The sequence below is a fragment of the Macrotis lagotis genome, chromosome 6 (assembly GCF_037893015.1).
Source record: "Macrotis lagotis isolate mMagLag1 chromosome 6, bilby.v1.9.chrom.fasta, whole genome shotgun sequence".
Taxonomy (NCBI): Eukaryota; Metazoa; Chordata; class Mammalia; order Peramelemorphia; family Peramelidae; genus Macrotis; species Macrotis lagotis.
Window position 1 is genome coordinate 107,982,943 of NC_133663.1, and position 26,230 is coordinate 108,009,172.

Below are 26,230 nucleotides of genomic sequence, written 5' to 3' on the forward strand. Positions count from 1 at the left end.
CTACAAAACTGTCTCCTTGATTGGTGGGGTTTGGGGATTAAGGCTGAAATTGTGCCTCAATGTAATTTCCAGGTGGCCTCCAGATATATTGACTTGATTTCCTGGTCTCATAAGGGTATAAAAGGTCTGTCTATCTGGACTAAAGAACTCTCAGATTTGGTGCATATTCCAAGAGCAAACAGTACCATATATACTACCATATATACTGCTTTGCTTACCAGATAAGTTTCTCTATGGAGCTGAGGAAGAGGGGCGGTACCTCTTTTGCTATGTTTCATATATATATATATATATATATGTATATGTATATGTATGGAGAGAGAGAGATCATTATGTATATGTTCCTCCCCCCATTAAAATGTGAACTTTCTGAGATGAAGACTTTATTCTTTATTTTTTTAGGGTTTTTTTTTGCAAGGCAATGGGTTTAAGTGACTTGCCCAAGACCACACAGCAAGGTAATTATTATGTGTCTGAGGCCAGATTTGAACTCAGGTACTCCTGACTCCAGGGCCAGTGCTCTATCCACTGTGCCAACTAGCTGTCCCTGTTTTTCCTCTTTATTCCCATCATTTAATACAGGGTCATGAACTTAGTGAATAATTATTAAATTAATGCTGATTAATTTATTGATTTTTAATTATTTCTAATTGAATTAAATTCTTCCTGCCTTCAATACCCTCAGCCTTCCAACAAGATGCTCAGTAAATATCAACATACCTAAGAATTTTTCTCTGATTGACTCATATTGTTATAGGCTCCCCCTCTGAACTCCTTTGGTGTCTTCAATATCTACCTTTAATATGTGCACCTGTATATCTGCCTTGCTTTCAAGTTGCCCTCTTGGCAAAATTTTTTTTAGCTCTGTATAAGTTGTTCATGTGTGGGTACTCTGGTCTAAATCCTATAAAGTATAAACCTTTCAGAAGATGAATGAGAAGGTTACATTTCATTGGGGGTGGGGTGGGGCATTGTTTTCAAGAACAAAAAAGATTAAAAAATGTGAAATAGTTATTTCTCAAAGAAGAATAACAAAAAATTACTTCTCTTGGACCCAATAGTTGGTTCTACTTTGACATCTGGATAGAAGTAGATCCTCTTTTCTGGACATTAAAGAGAAAAAAAAAACGATTGATAACTTTTATTGGGACTATTAAGCGAAAGTTTCTATCCACTGCTTCTGGAAAGAAGATACAAAGCTTTGATCTCCTGCTTTTCCATAAGAAAAGAAAAGACTCTCCTTATTTGTTATCTACCAGGAAGGAAAAGAAAAAGCTTTTTGTTGGTATTAGATAATAACTTATATTATGGTCAGGGATAGTTTAATACAAAGGAATACTTATTTGCAACTGTCTTGATACTGGCTCTCAGGAGGAAATCCTATCTGAGATAAACTTTGATGAATTTCTAGGATTTAGACAAATGGAATACAGAAGTGATGGCAGTAACATAGTTGAAGTAGCGTGGGGAGATTTCTTATGAGAAAAACAGTAATGGAAATAAGAAGTCACAGTGAAGTTCTAGAAAATAAATAATCAAATTGAACAAATATTAAGGGAAATAGTACTATATGAGTCTCAATATTAATTTTTTTTACTAAATTAAGAAGGTAGTAAGATGTAAGCAAGAGGATATGATCAGAATAGTCAATGAGGAAGATTGATTTGGCAGCAGCATATAGAATGTATGGAGGTGAGAAAAACTGGAGGTAAAGGAAATATTTAGGAGACTACTGAAATAATCTTAATTAGATATAATATCCTGGGCTAAGAGGATGCCAAAGGTAATTGTAAAAGGGGAATAGATACAAGTGACATCAGGTGATTCTGCTCTTGATTCTCATAGTTTCTTTGAAAACAGGAAAACTGTATAAAAGGATGGTGTTTGGAGAAGAACAGAATTATCGCCCCCCACCCACCCACCCACCCAAAGGGATATAATATCAGACCTGGAATCAGGAAGACATGAGTTCAAACCTGACCTTAGATTCTTACCAGATTTATGATCCTGGGCAAATAACTTAACCCTATTTACCTCAGTCTTCTCAATTGTAAAATGAGTTAGAGAAAGAAATGGCAAACCACTTTAATACTTTTTACCAACAAAACCACAAATGTGAATCACAAAGAATCAGTCACAACTGAAATGACTGAGCAATAGCAAAAAAGAAGAAAAACTCTTATCTAATCTTAGCCATCATCTTATCTATCTGGAAAAGACTAGACATGATTGTGTGGGTATTTGCCAATGATGATAGGAACAGTTATATGTGCATAGTATGTGTACATTATGTGTATATATTCTCATTTTACAATTAAGAAAATATGACCTATTTTATTTATTAATCAGTCATGAGGACACATTTATAGCCCTACCTTCTAAGGAATTACTTAGTTATCAAAAAACCCCTATGGGGCAGCTAGGTGGCACAGTGGATCAAACTCTAGCCTTGGAGTCAGGAGGACCTGATTTCAAATCCAGCCTCAGACACTTAAAAATTACCTAGCTGTGTGGCTTTGGGCAAGCCACTCAACCCCATTGCCTTGCAAAAACTAAAAAAAAAATTAAAAAAAAATCCTACACCCTAGCAATCACCATTGTCCCACAGGAAAATAACAACAATTACTAATTACTTGTGTAGATAAAAGTAGAACAGTGCCCAAATAAGAGCCATTTAAAGATTAACAGCTACTCAAATTTTTTGGTTTTTTTGGGGGGAGAACAAGACTCATTAAGTCAGATCTATGTTGTGTTCACTCTTGAAAGGTGAATAGACAAAACCGTCTGGTAATAGTAAAATTAGGAGGATGGGGCAGATGTAATTTTGCTCTAATAGAACGTTAGAGAGAGAACTGGGAAATTTTCTTTTTTCTTTTTCTTTTCTTTTTTGTAATGGTTCTTATATTTATCATGCATATGATTTGGAGCAAGTCACTTAGTCTTGGGTCCTTAATTTCCCTATCAGTTAAAAAAAATGGAAGTAGTGGGAGAGGAGGGGAATTGTACTATATTTTCTTTGAACTCGTACCCCTTCAAAATATAAATTTCTATATTCTATCCTACATGTCCTATTCTCTCTCTCTCTCTCTCTCTCTCTCTCTCTCTCTCTCTCTCTCTCTCTCTCTCTCTCCCTCCCTCCCTCCCTCCCTCCCTCCCTTTCTTTCTTTCTTTCTTTCTTTCTTTCTTTCTTTCTTTCTTTCTTTCATTCTTTCATGAGTTACTTAAACTAATCTCAGAATTAATGATGGAGGTACAATTTGAACAAAGCTCCTCATTGCACTGGGTCTGGAGTCAGGAAAAGCTGTGTTCAAATTTGCCTTCAGATACTTATTCATTATGACCCTGAGCAAGTCACTTAATCCCATTTGCCTCAGTTTTCTCATCCATAAAATGAACTGGAGAAGGAAATGGCAAGTGACTCCAGTATTTTTTGCCAAGAAAATACCAAATGGGATCACAAAAAGTTGGATTCAACTGACTAAGCAACAACAAAATACTCTTACTCCACATTCAGTAACCTCCAGTCAATTAATCAACCAGAATTTATTAAGTTCTTACTTTGTGCTAAATGGAAGCAATCTCTGAGACTGGCTCTGTACTTTTTGATATTTTGGATAAGTCATATAACCATCTTTGATATCATATGTCAGGAGAAGATTCTTGACAAAATGACCTTTGAGCTCACTTCCATTTCTCAGTTCTATGTTTCCAAAACCTAATGTTATAGTTTTTATTTTTATTTTTGCCAGATTTAAAAGAAATTCATTTTAGATATTCTATTTAAATTGAATAATGAATTTGAAAACAAACTCTAGAATATATTGAGTGCTTTAGTCAGTCATGATTGGGTGAACTGACTTTGTTTCAAATGATTGTCTACCTATATACTGTTTGTTTAGAATCTTTCATTTGCATCTTGTCCTCATCTCTGAGAAGTCAGTCTTCTAGTTCCACTCACTCAGAGAAGATATTTTCCATCTGTGAAATTTCACAAAGGAGACTACAATTTTGTAGGACTATCTGGCAAGTGAATTATTGCAAATTTAGCAATATTTTGAAAGACAATTTAGCAGATATTTTTAGAACAGTATAGTCATGGTTGTATGCCACTTTTTATTCTTTTCACAGATGGGTGAGCTGAAAACAGTGTTTAATTTGTATTTTTCCATTTTTTTGTTCTAACTCTTCAATTAGGTTAATGCAGGTTTGGTCAATGTTAATTGCACCTTCATAGTTGTCAGAGAGGGCATGTGGGGTGCAAGACATCCATCATACAATAGCAGCAGCTGTCACTATCTGTACCCATAGAGTTTCCTGGCATATCTTTGTCCTGGGAGGAAACTGCACTGCACTCTGGGGATTCTATGAGCTTAGGTTGCCAGTACAGACAAATATGGCTGAGGGGTTCTATGTCTCCATCATTTACACAGCTGTCTGCCAGAGGGCACAAAATTATTACACAGCTCACTTCATCAATGACAGATTTGAACACCGATCTCCAGAGGTGAGAAGCCTGTGTAATTTTCCTTCTTACAGTTGTCAATTTAAATGTTTTTCTTGTGCACAAATGAACAGGCTGATGACAGAGCTCCCTTTAATCGGATCACCGCCCCCTCCATCCCTAAAAGCATTGTAATAATGAGGCTTCATTACTAATCAAAATGAAACCTCATGTATTCATAAAACATTTGTGGAGTGTCCAAATTGCTGGGGTTTCCTACTTCCTCAAATGCAGGAATCCTATGAAATTAACAAGCCAAAATGACAGAATATAAGAAGAATGTTTTCTGTGTGATCTAGGAAATACTTTGGAGGAAATTTATTTACTAAAAGAATCAAATAACCTAAACTGTTTGCATATGCCCACTTGAAGGGAACTAAAAGCAACAATGGTAGTTTTTAATTTCCCAGTTCATATTAAGGTGCGATTTTCTTTGCACTGTTAAGGTCGTCTTTATCTGGCAGTCCAAATATCACAGCAATCTCTTCTTCATTAAACTGGGCAAAGAGCACTCACTCGTCCTCAAACTGTTAAATGGATATTGGGATTTTTAATGAATGGAACATTTATTTTTGTGCCAGCTCAACTACCAACATCGACATGATTAGCATACATTTTGGCAACTGTTCTAGCACAAGGTGTTAGTAGAATGGGCTTTTTATGTGTAAACTTAATTTGCTATTAGCATCTTTTGTCATTCATGTTTTTAATGTTTTCATGTGAAAGAGTTTTTTTTTTTTATATTGGTCATTCTGGTAAAAGAAAAAATTCAAAAATATGACTCCTTTCCCACTCTTTAAATATTTTTATAGATGCTTTGAAGATTTCATTTTTGCTAAAAGACAATGCTCAAGTACTCTTCAAATTAGATAAGTTAAATATTTTATTTTTTTATCAAAGGCTAAATTTTTGCACATTTGGGAGATTCAGTATTTTAGAGTACTGCTCTCTACATATGAAAGCTATTTTTTTGTAAGGGAAATGTGAAGTAGTTAATTAAATGTAGTTTGTTTTAGTTATACCTTTGAGTAAGAGGAACAAGGAAACAGTACAAATTTTATTTGATAAATGTTAAGTTCATATTCTCTGCAAAATATAGTATGCTGATTTCTTCCTTGACTGGTACTTCTGCTGAATTAGTGGGACTGGTAATGAAACTTTCTTGTTTAGCCTTTTCATCTACCCCATGTTTACAAATAACTTTAGTTTCATTTAAAGTATGTATATAGCTTGAACTGACTAGGGGTCAGAGCTCTAATATATTTACCATTTCACTTTGGAACTATGTGGCATTGAATTGATCAAAGATACAAAGCCATCAGAGGGATATCACATGGCTGCTTTGTGTCATTTAATTTTGTATGGAATTTTTTCCCCTAAGGAAAGTGATTGGAATTCCTTGCATTTCATGAACTTTTGTGCAATTTAAATTATATTAAATAAGAAGACAGCAAAAAGAATGTTCAAAATGGCTAGTGTCATTTTTTAAAATGCATATGTTTTCTGTAATAGATTGCTTTGTGTATATATATATATATATATATATATATCTTTCAAGCATATATATATATATATACACATCTTCACACATGTAAGATTTTACTATTTTAAAGTGTACTCTTATTTTTCAATATACCTACTTGTAGAATATCACTTTTTAAAAATTTAAATAATACAGAACTAACAAATACCTTCAGAAAGTAATTTCAATGAATTTTATAGTCAGAAGGGTAACCAAGAGAGAGAGGTTATGAAAATATATAGCTTTAATTTGCAGACATATAAACACTTTTGGTACAATCAGACATAAGATGCTAGAAAGTAAAATGACCCATTTTTAAGCTGATACATTTTCCTTGTTTACACAAATATGTTTGCCATAACCCTCATATGAAAGATTTTTATTTTCTCAGCTTGCATATTGCAGTGAAAGGGATTCATCAATGATGAATCTGATGCTTGCATTGCAAAGGATGTAGTAAAGAATAAATTATCCCAGAAATCTGCCACCAGGCTCAAAAGGCAGCTCTTGGCCCTAATCCAAAGCCAAAGAATAAAAGCCAGAAACAGTAACCAGTTAACCGAAACAGCAACAACAACGACAACACCAATAATAACAATAATAATAAGTCTCCCATGTGAAACATCAGTCCTGAATAGCTAGAATTTCATGTGAATTAGTTTCTAACATTACTAATATTTTAAAATGATTTCTAGTTTTTCCTATGACAGTTGAAATGGAGAAAGCATTAAAATCAAATTTGTAACTCAAATGAGAATCGCAGCAGACAATTTTTTCAACAGTGATGAGACAACTAAGGGTCAAATCATCCCTTTGCAACTGGCTGTTTGGACATGGGCACAACTGTTTCATTTACATCTTCAGCAAGAAAGGGTAAATGCATCCCCCACCCCCCAAATGGCAGGCAAAATGATAGAACAAATAGAAAGCTATTGGAGTTGAGAGGAAGGGAAAAGAACACTATTCAGCAGTTCAGATTTTCATTACATGGCAATGGTTTCTATCCTTGCTGAAAAGAAATTGCACTTCTTGTTAATGCCTTCTCTATCATACTACATGTTATTTTTGTGAGGTAATAAACATTCCATTTTACGGTGAATTTTTTCTTTCATTATCATACATACAAGTAGAACAAAATCTTCATTTATTTTAGATTTATGCATATTTTATGCTCAAAACAATATATTTAAAATATACTTTGTCATTATTTCATATACAATACCTGTCATGTATAATATCTCAAACATCTTCCTGCATAGGATCAGCTGATGCCCTCTGGTGGTTAAAATAACTTCTTAGACTTAAACTTCAATGTCTTACCTTACTCTCTTTTTTGTTCAATGACCTGACTGATGTATGAAAACTGCAAATGATGGAAAGCCGTTTATCAGCAGTACACTAACTGTTAATACTAACTTTTCATTTTAAAAAATGCTGTACACATTTTATAAGACCTGAATTAAAGTTTTATAAAACTTGTAAACAGTTATTTACAATATAATATAATTTATAAATTATCTGTCCTTCATTGGAACTACCAATCAGCACATCTATGATTTTGTTTGTGGTCTGTCCAAGGCCAAATATCTGCCTGAGTTCCCCACCCCCCTAGAAACATCAAATATTAGAAATCTCCATTGGTTTCCTCTCTATCATATGCAAGTCAAGCTTTCCTTTCAGTGGGATTTGTACTTCCAAATTGTCATTTTCTCGATGATGCTTTTTTCCCTTCCTTAGACATATGTATATTCCCATCCCAGTGACTAATGTGATGGATCCCAAACTTATCACAGATAGGGCAACTAAAGTGGGCACACAAGATGCAGATTCTACTTTTCGATGAGTAGGTTCTATTGAAATTTGTGGTTCTTTTTCCTCTATGCTGATGTCAGGTTCTTTTCGCAATAGACTCTCAATGTAGCTCTCATTGCTAACAGTGTCATTGACAAATAGATTTACCATGACAGTAGAATGGAGGGGCTCAGGATAACCATGGTCACTCACTTTAACCAGCAAGCGATAAAGCCCATAATCATTCTGCATCAATGACTCTTCCAAAGTAATGTTACCAGTTTTGGGGTCTATCCTAAAGGATTCGGGCCGAGGACCTCTTCTTCCTATGATGCTATAAGCTATGACAGCATTCATACCAGTGTCTTTATCAACAGCATAAACTTCTGTAACTGGTGAGCCAGGGAGAGTAGAAGGTAGAACCAACAAATAAGACATGTTTGATTGAGGAAAAAGTACAAGAGGAGGGTTGTCATTGATGTCCAGAAGAAGAATTGTTATTTTTGCAGTAGAGGAGAGGGCAGGTTCACCCCCATCAACAGCTTCAACCCACAAAATATAGGAACTTTGTTGTTCCCTATCCAGGGAGACTTTTGCTCTCAACATGCCTTTTCCAGTGTCTATGACAAAAATATCACTTTGGTTCATCACTGAAAGGGCAACCCATCCATTTCGTCCTGCATCTGCATCTGTAACACTGATTACTCCAATTTCACCAAACCCTGGGAAATTTTCTGGCACAAAAAAGCTAAAATCCTTGTTGATAAACCTAGGGCTATTATCATTTTTATCCAATACAGTGATGACAACTGTAGCTATTGACTCTCGAGGTGGTATTCCAGAGTCAATTGCCTTTACTGTGTACCTGTACTTCTCTTTTTCTTCTCTGTCCAGCTGAGTGGATACAGTCAGAATCCCTGTAATCTTGTCTAACAAAAAATATGATGGGGCATCAGATCCAAGGAAATAGGAAACTTGACCTCTCTCTCCACTGTCAGCATCTGTGGCATGCAACTTTGTTAGAAAGGCATTTGGTGCATTATTTTCCTCAATAGATAATTCTATCAATGGTTGAGTGAAAACAGGTGCATTGTCATTGTCATCTAGAATTTGTATTTTAATCATCTTTTTAACATGAAAACCCTCAGAGTTCCAGGCTACCACAGTTATTTCATAGAGTTGTTGTGTCTCATAGTCCAAAGATTTAGCAGTTTCTAACAAGTATTCATTATTATATGGTTGGTAGGGAGATAGTCTGAATGGTCCATCTCCATCCAGGTAGCAATTCACCTTATATTTATCCTCTGGGTCCCTGATAGTAAAAAATGCAACTGGGGTATTGATGGGTTCCAGTTCCTTTAAATAAACAACACCTTCAATTTCATTAGCAATATAACGAGGAACTATCTCAGGTGGACGAAAAACTACTTTGATGATGGTCACCAGGACAGTGATTACAGCTGGAATGCAGCCTGGTCCATTGGCAAGTACAGTGAGCTTGTGTAATCGGAGAACATTGCCCCCAATCTTTTTGAAGAGTTTAATGACTCCAGTGGCTTCATCCAGGTGGAATAAGTCTTTTGATACCTCTGGAACCTTTTGGCTGTAGGAGTAGGTAATCTGAGCATTGGCACCTAAGTCTCTGTCCACAGCCTGGACAACTGCCACGGGAGTGCCCACTGTAGCATTTCCATATACAGTCACATTGATCTGTGAGTCTGTGAAAAGGGGACAGTTGTCATTAATGTCGCTGATGCCAATCGTGAGAGTGGCACTGCCCATGAGAGGTGGAGAGCCACCATCTTCTGCTATGATGATGGTTACGTACTGATCTTGAGTCTCCCTGTCTAATGCCCCCATGACAATGAGGTAGGGGGTGCGCTCTCCATTCTCATTCTCCTCAACATCCAAGGTAAAGACACCGTGATAGTCCAAGAGGCGATAGGTCTGAACCCCATTGATGCCCACGTCTGGGTCCAGGGCTGGATGTTCAATGGCCAGTCGGGTGTTGACAGGTGCATTTTCAGGAACCGATACAGTGATCTGGGCCACAGGAAACTGAGGAGCATTGTCATTGATGTCCCTGATGGCAATTTTCACTTTCACAAACCGGAAGTACTCCTGAGGCAGGACCAACACGTCCAGGAGCAAGAAACAAGATTCTGAGGAAGGTGAGGAGGAGATCGAGATGCCATTCCTACCACCTCCCCCCCCGCCCCCTCCTCCCCCTCCATCAAGACACAGCGCCTCCCGGTCGATCTCCTGGGTAGAAGTATGCAGCTCCCCCGAACGGTTGTCCAGCGTCACGTACTGCCCACCCAGGCCCTGGGACGCCAAGCTGAAAGAAAGAGGGGGATCCCATCCCTCTCCGTGGTGGTGATGCTGGGGCAGCTGCTGGTCTTCCTCACTGCCTGCGGCCGCCGCCGTTTCGGCCGAAGCTGCCTGGGGGAGCAGCTGCAAGTCCTCAGCCAGGCTTCCGATGAGCACTCCTGCTGGGAGCCCCTCGTTCAGGCTGTAGAACAGCTCCGTGGCTCGACTGTAACTCGCGAAGCAGTTGAAAGGTCCCACGAAGAGGAAAAACAGGAGCAGATGCTGGAGGCGAAGAGAAAGGGACAAGACGACACAGAGGCACAGGGAGAGAAGCATACTGGAGTTAGAGACGGGGGGCTGGAGACCTCAGCAGGGGCGCAGCTCATCCCTCTCACCTGGCCACCCCCCCCCCCTTCAGAAAGGCAGGACACCGCGCTCAGGCTGGTGAAGAGAGTGCCAGCTTCACAGGGCAGAGGCAGAGGCAGAGTTTGTCTTTACAGCTCCACCCCCACCCCCTGTTCGCCTAGTTTCCTCACCCCAACCTTTCATTCTCGAATCCGGCAAGCAGCCAGAGCTGTCAAGTGTCCATTGCAACACACACACACACACACACACACACACACACACACACACACACACACACACACACGCACACGCACACGCAGGACCGAAGATCTCACTCATGTGCAACAAGGCAGCGCCACAATGAAAGCAAGGACGGGGGCTGAGAAGGGGGAAAGGAAGCCTGGAGAGGTGGATCCAGGATTTTTTTCCCCATTTAAATCCTCATGCCTCCGGTGCCCCCAATAACATGCTGGGCCATGAAGCATATAAATCCCTTAAAGCAGGAAGGATGAGAGATTCTCATTTCCAACACGCAACTCAAATCTAGTTGGAAAGAGCAGGATAGCTCTCCCCACCCTCTCCCAAACACTCTCTAATCCTCTTCCCTCAGGGGATTGAAACTAAAGGCGGAAAAATGATTATGCAAAATAATTTGTCATTTGCAACTGACTGGAAGCTGTTCTCACTGAGGCTTGTGCGGATGTAGCTGTTAAACCCTACATGAAAAAAGGGCTCAAGGACTGCACCCATTCCCTTTTATGACTGAGTCGGGCAATATTTTTGCTTCCAGAATTACCCTCCGGGTCCCAACCCTCCTCTCGCTCCCCCATATCCCCGTTCATGGCTTTCATTTTGTGCTAACGACATTTCCCCAAACTCTTCCCCCCCCACCCCTTCTCCCTCATCATCTCCATGAAGTTTGGATCAGGCTAGAAGGCTGAGAAGAAGCCAAGCCTTAGGGGCCGGCAAGTTCCCATGCAGAGGTCGGTGCCTCCAACTTGCGCAGGAGCCCTGTCACTTACCGGCAGGTTCCTCCGGCTGGTGCTGCTCCTGGGACCGTAGAGATGCCCCATATCCAGAGGCTGCTGCCTGTTCCCCGGCAGCCAGCTGACTCCTAGGGTTCGTGAGCGCCTCTCATTCCCTGGGCAGTTCATTCCCAGTGAAACTGCAGTCATTTAGCTACTGATGCGAGAGCAAGAAGACACTCCCTCTCCCTTCATGCAAATCACTGGGAGAACTTCAGCCAATAGTCACAGGCACATCAATTAACAAAGGACTCAGATGGGAGAGAAATGAAAGGCCGGGGCACAGGGAGGACGCTGGCATCGTTCCACACTCTGCCCCCCGACCCAGGTACCTGGTGATGCCCTTCGCGCAGGAACCCAAAGAAGACAACTTGCAGCAGAGACTGCAGCGCGGCTCCCCCGGCAATCACAGGGAGCACGCTCCTTCTGCCTCCTTCTCAGAGCCAGTTGGGCAACACTTCCACGGTGTGCAGAGATGGGGGGGATCACACAGAGGTGACGCCACGACAACAGCTTCTCAGTCACAGACCCAAAGACTTCTTGGCAGTAACTTTCCTGTTTTCCTTCTACATGGCAGGAAGGAAGGGAGGGAGAGAGGTAGAGGAGAGAGGTAAAAAAAAGGAGAGGGAGAAGACTGTGAGAGACAGAGACAGAGACACAGAGACAAAGACACAGAGAAAGACACACACACAGACGTAGTGACAGAGACAGAGATAGAGAAAAAGAGTCATAGAGAGAGACATACAGAGACACAGGGAGAGACAGAGATAGAAACTAAAAGAGAGACAGAAAAACAGAGATAGATGGAGAGACAGAGAGAGATAGGGAGAGACAGAGGCAGAGAGAAAGAGACAGACACAGAGAGACAGAGAAAAAGACAGAGACAGAGACAGACAGACACAGAGAGACAGATGGAGAAAAAGACAGAGACAGAGAAAGAGACAGACAGACACAGAACGACAGACAGAGAAAAAGACAGAGACAGAGAGAGAGACAGAGAAAAAGACAGAGACAGAGATAGAGACAGACAGACACAGAGAGACAGACAGAGAAAAAGACAGAGACAGACACAGACACAGAGAGACAGAGAGAAAAAGACAGAGACAGAGAGAGACAGAGACACAGAATGACAGACAGAGAAAAAGACAGAGACAGAGAGAGACAGAGAAAAAGACAGAGACAGACAGACACAGACAGACAGAGAAAAAGACAGAGACAGAGAAAGAGACAGACAGACACAGAATGACAGACAGAGACAGAGAGAGAGACAGACAGAGAGACAGAGAAAAAAACAGACAGAGACAGACAAACACAGAGATACAGACAGAGAAAAAGACAGAGACAGAGAGAGATACAGACAGACACAGAGAGACAGAGAGACAGAGACAGAGAGACAGACAGACACAGAGAGACAGAGACAAAGAGAGAGATAAAGACAAAGAGATACAGAGACATAGTCAGAGACAGACAAAGAATCAGACAGATACAGAGACACAGAGAGACAAACACAGATAGAGACAAGGAGAGAGAGAGAGAGGTTTTAACCTTGGAATACTTGTTGCTTTTTTGTACTAGGCAGAGCAAGGTAAAATTGATAGTTGTAAAGGTTTAAGTGGATCTATGCTCCAGTGGTAGGAGATGGCCAAGTATTTTAGACTGCTTAATTTTACAGATGAGGAAACTGAGGCCAAAAGGTATATTCTATTGATTCACATTTATGTAGTACTTTAAGATTTATCGATTGCTTCCTACCTGCTTTGACTGGCTCTTTTGAGTCATAGTAAGAACCAGCACTAGAATTCAAATTCATATCTTCAAACTCCAGCTTTTTCTTCACACTTTACCATTTTAGGATTGTTCTAACATTCTATCCCCTTCTATCCTAGTAACTTCCCTCCCTGCCCCCCATTTATGTAATGATCTTGTTATCTTGGATTGCCTTAGATAAAATGTGAGTGCACAGAGAGCTGTGTAATAAAGGAAAGGATAGATTATGGAACAAGTAGAAAGCAATCCTGGGACAAGGGGTGTCAATTGTGCTAATGGCCTTTTTTTTCTAAAACACTTCTTGTGTTTTCCTTTTCCATTCCTGTAAGCTACAAAGAAAAATCATTGTATGTGGTTGTTGTAATGGTGTGAATGTGTTTGTGTATGTGTGTGTGTGTGTGTGTGTGTGTGTGTGTCTGTGTGTGTGTGTGTTTATTGGGGGAGGGGGAGAGGAGGATTATAGTGTAGGAAGCTGTCTCCCCAAGACACTTTCCTATCATAAATATTTTCTTTCATCTCCGGGCTACTAGATTATCTGCCAACTGCACTGAAAGTACATATCCCAACTGAGTGACTAGGTAGAGTTTAATTACCCCCAAGAACAGAACCCTATTACTTAGTGAAGACAGTTTATATTGGCAATACTTCCTATGAATTCTTTTCTATTTTCTTCTTTTACCCTTTTAAATATTTACACAATTATTTGTTTTCCATCTTCCTGAGCCTTCTTTTTCATTTCTATGTTCCCAAGAGCTAAACAAAATTAAATTCAAAATATTGGCAATATATGTGAATAAAAATTACATGGTACACTGGACAGAGCAATGACTCATTCAACAAACACTTACGTACTTACTGAGTGTTTGACATAGCTTAGGGTTAGGGATTCAAAGACAGAAGTAAAACAATCCCTTCAGGGACTGTGTGATTTCTAATAGGAGAAATAATTGAATACACACACACACACACACACACACACACACACACACACACACACACATATATATATATATATATATTACATGCAAAATTAATACAAGATAATTTACATTAGTACCTGGGGAAATCAGAAGATGCTTTAGAAAGAAGGTCATACCTGAGCTGAGTTTTGAAAGAAGCTAAGAATTCTAAGATGTGAGGATATCCAAGGATGAGGAAAAATCCCTGAAAAGTCAATGAGATGGAAAATAGAGTATCTTGTGTGAGGTAGAGTAGGTCAATATGACTGGATTGTGAGGAGGATAGTAATGCTCACTACTTGTGTGACTGTGATCAAATCACAATTTCCTTGGACACCAATTTCCTCAACTGTAAAATCTAGAGGTTGTACTTTCTACTCTAGACTTATGATTTTATGAGTTCATCATTTCTCTAGGGTGGGAATAACATGCGGCATCTCATTTAGTCTGAAATAATTCCTTAAATAGAACCTTGAGAAATAATGGCTTAGTCTGCAAAGTATATATTATTAGTTCTGCCCTCAATTCCCATTTTTTAAAGCTATTACAGGGGGAAGGAGGAAGGGAAAGTTTAGATCACAAATCCTTATCTACCTGAAAAATAACTTTTGAATCGAAGCAAAGAACATAGAGCAGCACTGAAGACAGAATACAGGAAAACACACACACAGACACACAGACACACACACACACACACACACACACACACACACACACACACACACAGAGACATTAAAAAAAAAACTGGCTTCCCATCCCTGCTAGCTCAGCTGCTGGTTCCTGCCTTATTGAAGAACTTTTACCATAATTGGTAAATATTTACTTTAGGTTTTTGAGCTGAAATATATTCCACTTTCAAAATCAGTACCATACTTTTTTTTTTACCCCTGAAGTGGTTATAATATATATTTTCAGTCAACACCCTTAGCTTATAGAAGTCTCAGGCACTTGGCCAGAATTAGACAATCCCTTAGTGGTGTGAGTATGAGCAGACTAGACTGGGAATCTCAATTTATTCCAAACCCATCCGGATGCAGCAGCAGCAGGCTGTGTTTTCACATCAAGCTCTTTACCCTGCCCAATGGCTTCAGATCATTCATTTTTCCTTTGGGTGAAAAGATAGTGGTCTCTTTCTTTGAATTGCCTTTTTTTAGGGGGGGAATAGAGAGGAGCTGCATTTAATGAAGACAAAATCTATTTGCTGTGATGTCACTATGATTCTTCTCACAATGGTGTTTGATTTTCCCTGCTTCCCTGGCTAATCCAGTTTTTCCTTTTCCTATTTTGTGTTGGATGCTTCTGGCACAGATGTATACTTTTATAGCTGCTTTTTTCAAACACTATCTATTACTCCTTGGGCCACCATTCTCCCAGCTGCTCCCTCCAGAGAAGGGGGGTAATGTTCCTGCTTCACTTAGAGAGTTAAGTTGGCAAGCGATTACACACTCAGGTTTAGCCACTGTTTTGGCTGAAGTCTTTCTTTAAAAGGCAATCTGATGTGCAGAGAAGGCATCCCTTGTCCATCAAAGCATGAGAATTAAACACACACAAACAATGTTTGAAAAATGCAATAAATCTGCTTTGCGTTAAGTCTCCATGGTGACTCAAAGGGTTGTGTACAGAAATTCATCATCAGTGCCCAATAGACCTTGGCACAGTTTTGGACAACACCTTATGTGTCAAACTCCAAACTGTTAATTGAGGTACTTGTTATTTTTTCCTTCATCCTTTGACAAACTAAGCAGGGTTTCATATAGGCTTTAAACTTTAATTGGGCTAAAAAGGGACCAAAATAGCCCCTCTTTCTTCTTATGTGCCTTATTGCTGGGCATTGTGAAAATGTTCCGGCATCATTTCACCTCCTGACTCCGGCCCTGTGACCTCCCATCTGGTGCCGTGCATTACTTTCTAAAGGCAACTTGGAGAGTTTGTATGCTATTAGTCCCTTGAAAATAATACTAGTGAACTTCTCAGATGTCTCAATTGCTCTGGGCCTGCTTCCCAGGTGTTTTGTAAAAATTGATCTAGAAGAATAATTAGCTTTTTAATGCTTCCCAAGCTTGGTTTTCTTCAGATGAGGACAGCAGCATGATCTAATAAATAGAGTCCTGGACTGAGCTTATGGGACCTGGCTCCTATTCCCAGTGCCCTTGTTAATTTGCTATGTGCCTTTAGGCACTTTACTATAGTTCTATCTTTCAATTTTCTTATAAGTAAAAAAAAAAAAGGAAAAAACATACATAATTATAAACAGGAATTCAATGCCCCTTTTTCATTTTCAAATATTCATTCATTTATTCATCTATATTTACTTTTTATTTACTTATTCAATGTAGACTATATCTATGTTTTCATGTGATATAGGTAACTTTGTTAGCTGATATGGATAAGTCACTTTTCTGTAGTTCATAAATTAAAGGAGTTGCTGAGGGCATTAAGAGATTAAGTGGTTTATAGTTACACAGCTAGTAGGCATCAGAAATATGGACTGAACTCATATCTTTCTAACTCTAAGGCAACCTTCTATCCTCCATGACAAGCATCCTTTTTACATAATAGTTTATAGAAATCTCAGAAATATTGATAATTGTGTTAATTTTAAATACTTTCTTAACTACAACAAAGGTAATACCTTAGGCTTCAAAAGCATATTTCCATTACTTAGCTTTATATATATATACATAATTTTATGATGAATCTTTGAGTTAGGTAGTAAAAATATTATGATCCAGATTTTATGAAATCAGAAATTAAAGGAATAAAGCAAGGAAGTAACATTGTTAGGTCTCAGACCTTCTGACTCTAAATCTAGTGAATTTTCCACTATATCATACTTTCTATTAGCCTAATACTTGAACCAGAGTAAATACTTAATAAATTATATTTTCCTTCCTTTCTCTTGTATACATACACACTCATAAGTATATATAAATTTTAAAAAAGATTATTCAATATGTATCATATTATTATTGGCCTTTATGAGCTTCATTAAGATGGTTCAATCTTTTTATCTTTATTCTATTTCTAGAATTCTTCATTAAGAAACACCACATTTTGTTAATGATTTCATAGAAATTATGTGTAATCTCAAATTCAACACCACTTAAAATTTCCATCTATTAATACACTAAGGTCTATTTAATTACTTCTACTTGCTTATATGTGTGATTTATTGTTACTAAATTCAAACTTTGTCATGAAATAGTTGATTGATTTATTTAAAAGTTGTTTTAAGATTAATATAATCTTAGCAAAAAAATTTTCCACTAATTTTGATATCCCTCCATCTCACATGCTTGTTTTCTTTTCCCTTTTACCAATCTACCACTTTTTTCTCTATGTGTAGCACTGCCTTTGTTTCAAGCAGAACAAATATAAATACATTTATGCTAACTTCAGTTTTACGATTTTCCAGAAAGTTGTCCTGTGGTTGTTTAATGTCACTCATGTTGGGACTGAGCATCCTTATTTTGACTTCACTTTCCTCCCTTCACAGTCCTAATTCTAGTCAGTCATTTAAAAAATATAGTCTTGTCTACCCTTAATTCTTTGTTCCCTGATAATTTTACTTTCCTTATCCACAACCCAAGTTCACCACTACCATTTGCTCTCCAGTTCTAATCCTGAATTGTAGGTCACTGCTGGAGGAAGCCATCATTATCATTTTGGCTTGGCAATTCTTTTGAATCTTGAATTTACTCCCTATCTTATTCCCTAAAATAATCTTCCCAAATTTCCTCCCCTTTCTTCAAATTCTTCATTCCACTCTTAGTCTTTCTCTCTCAGCTCTCTCAACTGATCTCCACTCCTTTAATGAGAAGATTGAGTCTATTCATTATAAGGTTTCTAAATTTTGTACTTTGAAAACAGTTTTCACATGTGTTTGTAGCCTGCCTTCTAGTTTAAGGATACAATGCTTCTAGAGCCTTAAAATGTGACCAAGATTCTTAGACCTTTCTCTTTCTTTCCTATATGTTGCTTTCATCTATTCTAATATATTTTTCTTGCCAGCAGGAATTGTTTTGAATTTTGATTGTTATTTCTAGTTCTTTCTGTAAGGTTTTATACATAGTTAGCAAGTAATTACTTTCTCCTTTGACCATTTTCCTTCTTTCATTTTAAATATGTATCATTCTTTATTGATTACTTCCTCTGCTTACAAACATCCTGTTGGAGCTGATGAGAAATGCATTTGCTTTTTTCTTTTTATCTTTTATAAAATAAAAATGCAAATATATTTTCTGTTAGCTCTGACATGTGTCTATGAATGGATCCACAATTAAACTATCAACCTAGCTTTCTGCCCTCCCTATTCACTGTTCTGCTTCTACAAAATATTGTCTCCATTTTCTATCTTCACTTAACCTACCCACCCATTTACTTTTCAAATCCCTTTCTAACTCTTTTCCAATTAAATAACTTCAATGAAACAAAGGTTAATGAAGATTTCATTATTTCCAATCAAGAACTCTTATTTATGTGCTCATCCTCCTTAACTATCCTATAGCATGACAGTATTGACAATCCCTTCCTGCACATTAACTACAGTAACAATGTCAAACATTCTTTTCAAGCCTCAAGCCCTTCCCCCCTCCATTTATATTAGGGTTAGGGTTAGGGTTAGGGTTAGGGTTGCTCTCTGTAGAGAAACTTGCCTTCTACTTTCTTAATAAAAATGAAGACATCCTCCTGAATTCAATCTCTCACCTTCTCCCTAATTTATTGTCCCCTGTTCCTAGATATTTTCCAGTTACCAAAATAATCAGGAGGAAGTTCCTTTCTAAGTCTGACCTTTCTTCTTGTATTTGCTTGTGCTCTTTCTTCTGGAAAGTTGCACCATTGATCATTTCCCTTCTCTCATTTTAAAAATCTTTTCTTTATCTTGTAACAAGAGTCTTACAGTCTGCAAACAGATTCATGTTTTATATTATCAAAACAATCAAACAAAAAACTAAAACAAAAGAAAAAATTCCATGCAAAACCAAAGTAGTTGACACCTTCACCCTCTTAACCTACTGCCCTCTTTCTTCTCAGTCAAAAATAAAACAAAAAAGAAACTACATTTATTATTCCCATTCTCAAATCTTTGAAATCTTATGCCTCCACTACTTAAATGAAACTGCTCACTTTTTTAATCTTTTAATTGACAACTCTTTATTAAGTAGCTGTATAGAATTAATCCTTGGGGATGCTAGGGGAAAAAAAGCATAACAGTCCTTCGTCAAGAACTAACATTCAAATGGAGGAGAAAATGTATAACAAAGAAGTATATGTATAATATATTAAAAAAAGTACAAAGTAATTTTAGGAAAGTAAACTAGCATTTGGAGGATCAAGAAATGAATCATGTGATAGAAGAAGCTTTAACTGACCCTTTTTTATTTATTTAAGTCAAAGGAGTTAAGTGACTTGCCCAAGGTCTAGGCAAACATCAAGTGTCATACTGGATTCCAACTCAGGTCCTCCTGACTCCAAGGCCAGTGCTCTATCCACTGTGCTACTGAGCTGCCCCTGCTTTAACTGACTCTTGAAGGAAATCAAGAATTCTGAGAGATTGAGGTGACAAGTAGGCTCATTCCAGGAATGAAAGACAATCTCAAAGATTATTAATGATTTCTTAATTGTTAAATCAAATACTCTTTTCTCAGTGTTCACCTTGTAGATGAATGAATTGCTTGAAGAAGGAATTTACCAGTATTTGTGGGGGTCCATTTATTGGTGAAAAAAATCATAAGACTCTTTGATTAAGAAGTATAAGAAAAATCCATAAATTTTAAGTCACAGGTTGATGCAAAAATTTACAGGTTAATATACAGAGTTCTTCATGGAGGCAACAAGGTAAAACTAAATGAATTTTAATAGAAATAGTGAAATTAAGAAAATAAGAGGCATCAGTAGTATCCATGAGGAACAGAGGGTAGATGGGGGCAAGAAGAAGAGTACAGCTAGGGTGGCTAGGTGGCGTAGTGGATAAAGCACTGGCCTTGGAGTCAGGAGTACCTGGGTTCAAATTTGGTCTCAGACACTTAATAATTACCTAGCTGTGTGGCCTTGGGCAAGCCACTTAACCCCGTTTGTCTTGCAAACCCCCCCCCCAAAAAAAAAGAGTACAGCTGCAAAGCGGCAGCTGGGGTAAGATAAACAGGTCAGCAGGTTGGACAGGGAAATATGGACTTTTATAAGAACTTCTGGGGAAGTTGACAAGTGGAGTTAAGACAGAAATGGGGATTACGGAGTGGCTTAATGAATAATATAAGGTTGTGTCTCTGGCATATTTTGTGGGATTTAGGTATGTAAGTATGAACTATTTTAATAGAGAGTCTATTTGGAATAGGATTTTTCAATTGAGGAGGGGACTTTGTTAGATAACAGGGGTTTTGCCTGTAAGTACAAGACTGATACAGAAAGGAAAATATTATGATAATATAGAAAAAGAAAAGAATTATTATATTTGTCTCTTAAAACAGAAAAAGGAAAAAAGATGACAATATTTCTCTCTGTTCAGAGTTTCCCTGCTTCAATCTTATATTACTTCTTTTGAAGCTTTCAACACTATCGGCCACTTTTGGGATACCTGTACTCCCTTGACTTTTGTCAGATTGATCTCTCCTGGTTCTCTTTTCTTTCTGATGAATGTCAGTATTTTTTTCTACTCATTCATCTTCCTCTTCTTTCTTCCCCAGTTTAGGTATTCTCTAAGGTTCTATCCTTTTTCATAGCAACTCTTTCCTTAGACCTTCATTTGACAATTTAATAAATTCTTAAGTTTTAAATTATTAGCTCTTATAATAGATGACACCTCTATCTCTTTTTCTAGTTCTACCTGGCTTTTTCTTTAAGTTCTAATTCCCAGATTTTTAATTTCCTGATGGATAATTTACCTGGATAATCATAGCCTCAGCTTATCCAAATCTGAATTCATTTTGTTCCATTCTCAAATTCCCTAAATTTGTTGGTAGTCTTACTCCAGGTACTACTACTTGCCTCTGAGTCAGTTAATTTTTCTCCCCTGTCTTCAAACAATACATCCAATCAATTGCTAAACACTATTGAGTCTTCTTAAATGTATTTCCTCCTTTATGCTAATAGATTTTTTTGCAAGCTCCCCATCTAGACTATATTAATATCTTTCTAGATATTTTCTCTGTCTTGTCTATTTCTTCTCCATTCTTTTTCACATGACTGACAACACAGTATCTATTTATTTATTTATCTATTTATTTTTTAGTATCTTTATTTTTAAATTTTGTATTTTTATTTATTTATTTTATATTATTGCAATAATTTTGTTACAAGAGTAAACATAAACCCCCCCTCCCACCCAAGAAGATGAGAAACCTCAAGAATAGTGATAGAGAGAGAAAAAAAAATGTACTTCAGTCTATGTTCGGATTCCAATGACTCTGTCTCTAGAGTGAGTTGCCTTCTTTATCATAAGTCTACCAGATAAGTTACTTCATTATTTTTCCCACAGTTGCTATTATTAGCTGCATTTCTCTCCACTCTATTCCTCTCCACTCTCATTTATTCTGTTTTCTCTTTACTTTCATCCTGGCCCTGTCCAAAAGTATGTTGTATCTGAGTACCTTCTCCCACAATCTTCCCTCTCTTCTATCACCTATTCTCCCCATTCCCTCCCCCAATTCCCCCTTATCCCATCCCTCTCTTCTCATTTTTCTCTAGGGTAAGATTGATTTCTATAACCTATTAAGTGTGTATGTTATTTCTTCTCAGAGCCATTTGTTATGAGAATGAAGGCTCACTCATTCCACCCATCCCTTCCTCCATTCCATCAGATTCCTGTACTTGGAGATCAAACTTTCTGTTAAGTTCTGGTTGTTTCAATAGGAAAGTTTGAAAGTCCCCTGTTTCATTGAAAGTCCATCTATTCCCCTGAAAGAAGGTGTTCAGTTTTACTGGGTAGCTGAATCTCAGTTGTAAACCAAGATCTTTTGTCTTCTGTCATATCATATCCTAATCCCTATGAGTCATTAATGTAGATGCTGCCAGATCCTGTGTAATCCTGACTATGGAGCCACACTAGTTGAACTGTTTGTTTCTGGTAGTTTTTAGAATTTTCTATTTGACTTGGGAGTTTTGGAATTTGACTATAATATTCCTGGAAGTTTTGTCTTGGGGGGGGGGGATCTCTTTTAGTAGGTAACTGATGAATCCCCTCAATTTCTATTTTACCTTCTGCTTCTAGGATCACAGGGCAATTTTGCCATATTATTTCTTGAAAAATGAAGTCTAGGCTCTTTTTCTGGTCATGACTTTCAGGTAGTTCAATAATTTTTAAATTATTTCTTCTAGATCTGTTTTCAAGGTCATTTGTTTTTCCAATGAGATATTTCACATTTTCTTCTAATTTTTGGATTTTTTGGAAGAGTTTTGTATCTTGCAAAGTCATCAGCTTCCTTTAGTTCCACTCTGCATTTGAAGGAGTTATTTTCTTCAAAGAACTTTTGTATCCCCTTTTCCATCTGACCAATTCTACTTTTTAAGGCATTCTTCTCATCACTTGCCTTTTGTTTTGCTTTTTCCATTTGTCCTAAACTAGTTTTTTACATATTATTTTCTTCAGTATTTTTTTGTATTTCTTTCACCAAGCTGCTTATTTAGTTTTCATGATTTTTCTGCATCACTCCCATTTCTCCTCCCATTTTTTCCTCCACCTCCCTTAATTGCTTTTCAAAGTTTTTTTTGAACTCATCCATAGTCTGAGCCCACTTTCTATTTCTCTTGGAGGTTTTGGATTCAGAAACTTCAATTTTTGTTGTCATCTGAGCATATGTTTTGATCTTCCATGGGACTAAAGTAATTTTCTATGGTCAGATTCTTCTTTATCTGTTGTTTACTCATTTCCTCAGCTCAAGATTAATTTACAGCATTTCCAAGGCTTTAGGGTTTTTTTGGGACACCCCACTGGGACCTTTATTCCTCTAAGGTCTTATGTTCTCTTGCCTGTGCTTTTATATGTAGATGGTCATAGGCACTTCCCTCTGCCCTGGAGCTGTGAGGAGGGTCCTGTTATCTTAATATGGAAGGCCAAACTGCAGGCTTGATCTGAGTATGGGTAAACAGCAGAGTACTGCCCCAGGGAGAGCAGAGAGATTTCTGCAGTCTCCTCTGACCCCCTTACAGTCTGTGGGCTGTGCTCTGGAAATGCAGGCTGGTTTTACCTGATTCTTGCTGCAGGTTCTGAGCCCAGTGCTCCTTACTCCACACTCATTCTGATGTAGCAGAGTTCTCTCACTGCCCCTTCAAGCTGTTCCTGGTGATCCCTGGTCTGGTCTGGACTGGGTTGTGCTGCGGTTGGGGTTTTCCCCCCAAATCCCATTCCTGATGAAACATACCTTTCCCGTGGAATTTCTCAGTTATAGTTATCTTAGACTGGAAAAATGTATCACTCAAACTTTCTGTGGCTTCTGTCTCTCTAAATTTTGACTAGAGTCATCATTTGACAGCTTTTGGAGGAAGGAGTTCCCAGGAAATGCTGCCTTCACGCCACCATTTTTCAAAATCCTATAAATTCTCTAAACTAGGAGATGTGGTGCAAGGGAGTCTGGAGAAAGGAGCTGTTGACAGGATAAAGGAAACACAAAAGAGGGAAGCTGCTGAGGATAAGGGACCCAAGCTGAACTGTCTCCCAGCAAGAGGCTCAGTCAAGGGCTGTGGCTGCGACTAGAGTCACCACAGTATTTTTTTAATATTTAATATTTTATCTACCCTCCCAATTTTCCCTCAATTTTAAACAATTTAAATATATATATATATATATATATATATATATATATGTAGGTATATATTTATACAAACACACATGAACACACACACACATATATATGTATATTTGTTTTTAGCTCTAAATTCTATCCTTCCCTCTGTGCTCCTTGACATGGCAAGCAATTGGGTATAGGTTACACATGTGCAATCATGTAAAACATTTCCATATTAGTCATTTTGTGAAAGAAAACTTGAACCAAAGAAAAAAGATAGTGAAAAATAGAATGCTTCAGTTTGTATTCAAACTGTGTTTAATTCTGTTTCTGAAGGTGGATAGCATTTTTCTCGACTTCTTTAGGACAGTCTTGGGTTCTTGTATTGCTGTTAATAGCTAAGTCAATCGCAGTTTTTCAATATATAATATTGCAGTTGCTGTGTACAACATTCTCCTGGTTCCACTCAATTCACTTTGTATCATTTCACAAAATGGTATCCTTAATGCATGTATTGGACTATGTCATCAATCAAATAGGAAAAACCTTCAGTGGTTTCCTTTATCTATAGTACAAGACAAAAGTGTTACCCTAATATTTGACTCCCTACTTTCTTTGTTTTGTTTTGTTTTTAGGTTTTTGCAAGGCAAATGGGGTTAAGTGGCTTGCCCAAGGCCACACAGCTAGGTAATTATTAAGTGTCTGAGACTGCCTGTGCTTTATCCGCTACACCACCTAGCCACCCCCTTGACTCCCTACTTTCAGTCTGTCCTATCTTTCCAAACATATTTGACTCTACTTCCTTTGACATGCTCTGTTATCTAAGTATTATCATTTGTTCCTTGTGGTATCTTGCCATCAGTGCTTTCATATAGGTCATCCCTAATACCTGGTATACATTACTTTCACATCTGTATCTGATGAAATCTTTTTCTACCTTCAAGGTTAAATTCATGTGGTACTTTTTTCATGAAATAACCCCAATCCTCACATTAAAATGATTTTGTGCTTTTAGATTTCACTTTTTTTATAAACCCCTTTTTTGTACCTATCATATTCTATTTTGCAGCAGTTATTTGGATACCGGCATTTCTCCTATTTGGTAGTAAGTCCTTTAATAACATGTACTTAATCATTTGTCTTTGTATCTCTATCAGCTAGTGCAGAGCTTTGTAAAATGTAAAGACAATAAATATTTCCTTATTTTGATTTATTGAGACAGAGACAGCCTTAAAAATAATGAAATACATTAAACTAAAGAAACTTGCATCTGCTATCCTTAAATGTTATTTAAATAAGTAGAACCATTATTAATTCATCCAAAGTTTAAACTTCTCCTTATTTTCCACTAAGAATAAAATGAATTATGCCTTCAGTCATTCCAAACAATTCATTTCCTTAGGCAAGTAAGCAAGTGACAAATTCTAAGATGGGGGTTATTTGCAAGGCTATAAAAAAGTTTAAGTAAATTCAACATTTGTTGGTCATCATAATCCATATAATTAACATAAAGATTGGAAAATGAGAAAAATAACATTAATAACTTAACATCTAGAAATAGTACCTTGGTTTCACTTTTGTACATCTTAGAAATAACTAAGATTAACTATAACTGATAATATTGTTCCTACTCCTTTCTCCTATAACCCGATTAACATTTCCTTTGATGAGACTCTTATTGGTATTTATCTGACATTCTCTTCCCATCTTTGATAAGATCATGGAATCATAGAAACATTTTTAACAATTCAAAAAATCTTAGAAATCAATTATATATATATTTCCCAAACCTCTCTCCATTTTGCAAGTGAGAAAATTGAGAATCAGAGAGATTTCAAGTGAATTGTTCAGTCATTCACCTAATTAGTGTTAATGGGAAGACTATTAAATATAATGATTTATTTCAAGTTCTGATCTTTCTTTTCCAGGGCATTTCAGTCTTAAAAAGAAGTATCAAACTACTAAACATTGGTCATATCCCTTTAAAGACATTTTGTTTTTCTAATTTAACATTCTGGTGATTTATGCAGTTATTATCTTTATATATTATGCTATTTTCCACACACACACAACTACACACACACACACACACACATCTATCTATCTATCTATATATATATATATATATGTATCTATATATATATGTATATATATATATGTATATACATATATATATATATATATATATATATATTTACAGAAGTTTATAGACCTTGACCTTGTGCCTAGAGAGAGTTGGAGTTGAGTTGAGTGGAGTGGCAAGCACCTTGCTAAATGATTTTACCAACATT

At 37.4% G+C, this 26,230-nt stretch overlaps 1 protein-coding gene across 1 annotated transcript; it reads right to left on the reverse strand.

Annotated features, from left to right (window-relative positions):
- Positions 1–6,255: 6,255 nt before the first annotated feature.
- Positions 6,256–11,852, reverse strand: PCDH20 (protocadherin 20). The gene is made up of 2 exons (XM_074192604.1): positions 11,492–11,852; positions 6,256–10,406 (listed from the first exon to the last, which is right to left on the reverse strand). Exons 1-2 carry the CDS (start codon positions 11,642–11,644, stop codon positions 7,641–7,643), a joined length of 2,919 nt encoding a protein of 972 aa, XP_074048705.1. The 5' UTR covers positions 11,645–11,852; the 3' UTR covers positions 6,256–7,640.
- Positions 11,853–26,230: the final 14,378 nt, after the last annotated feature.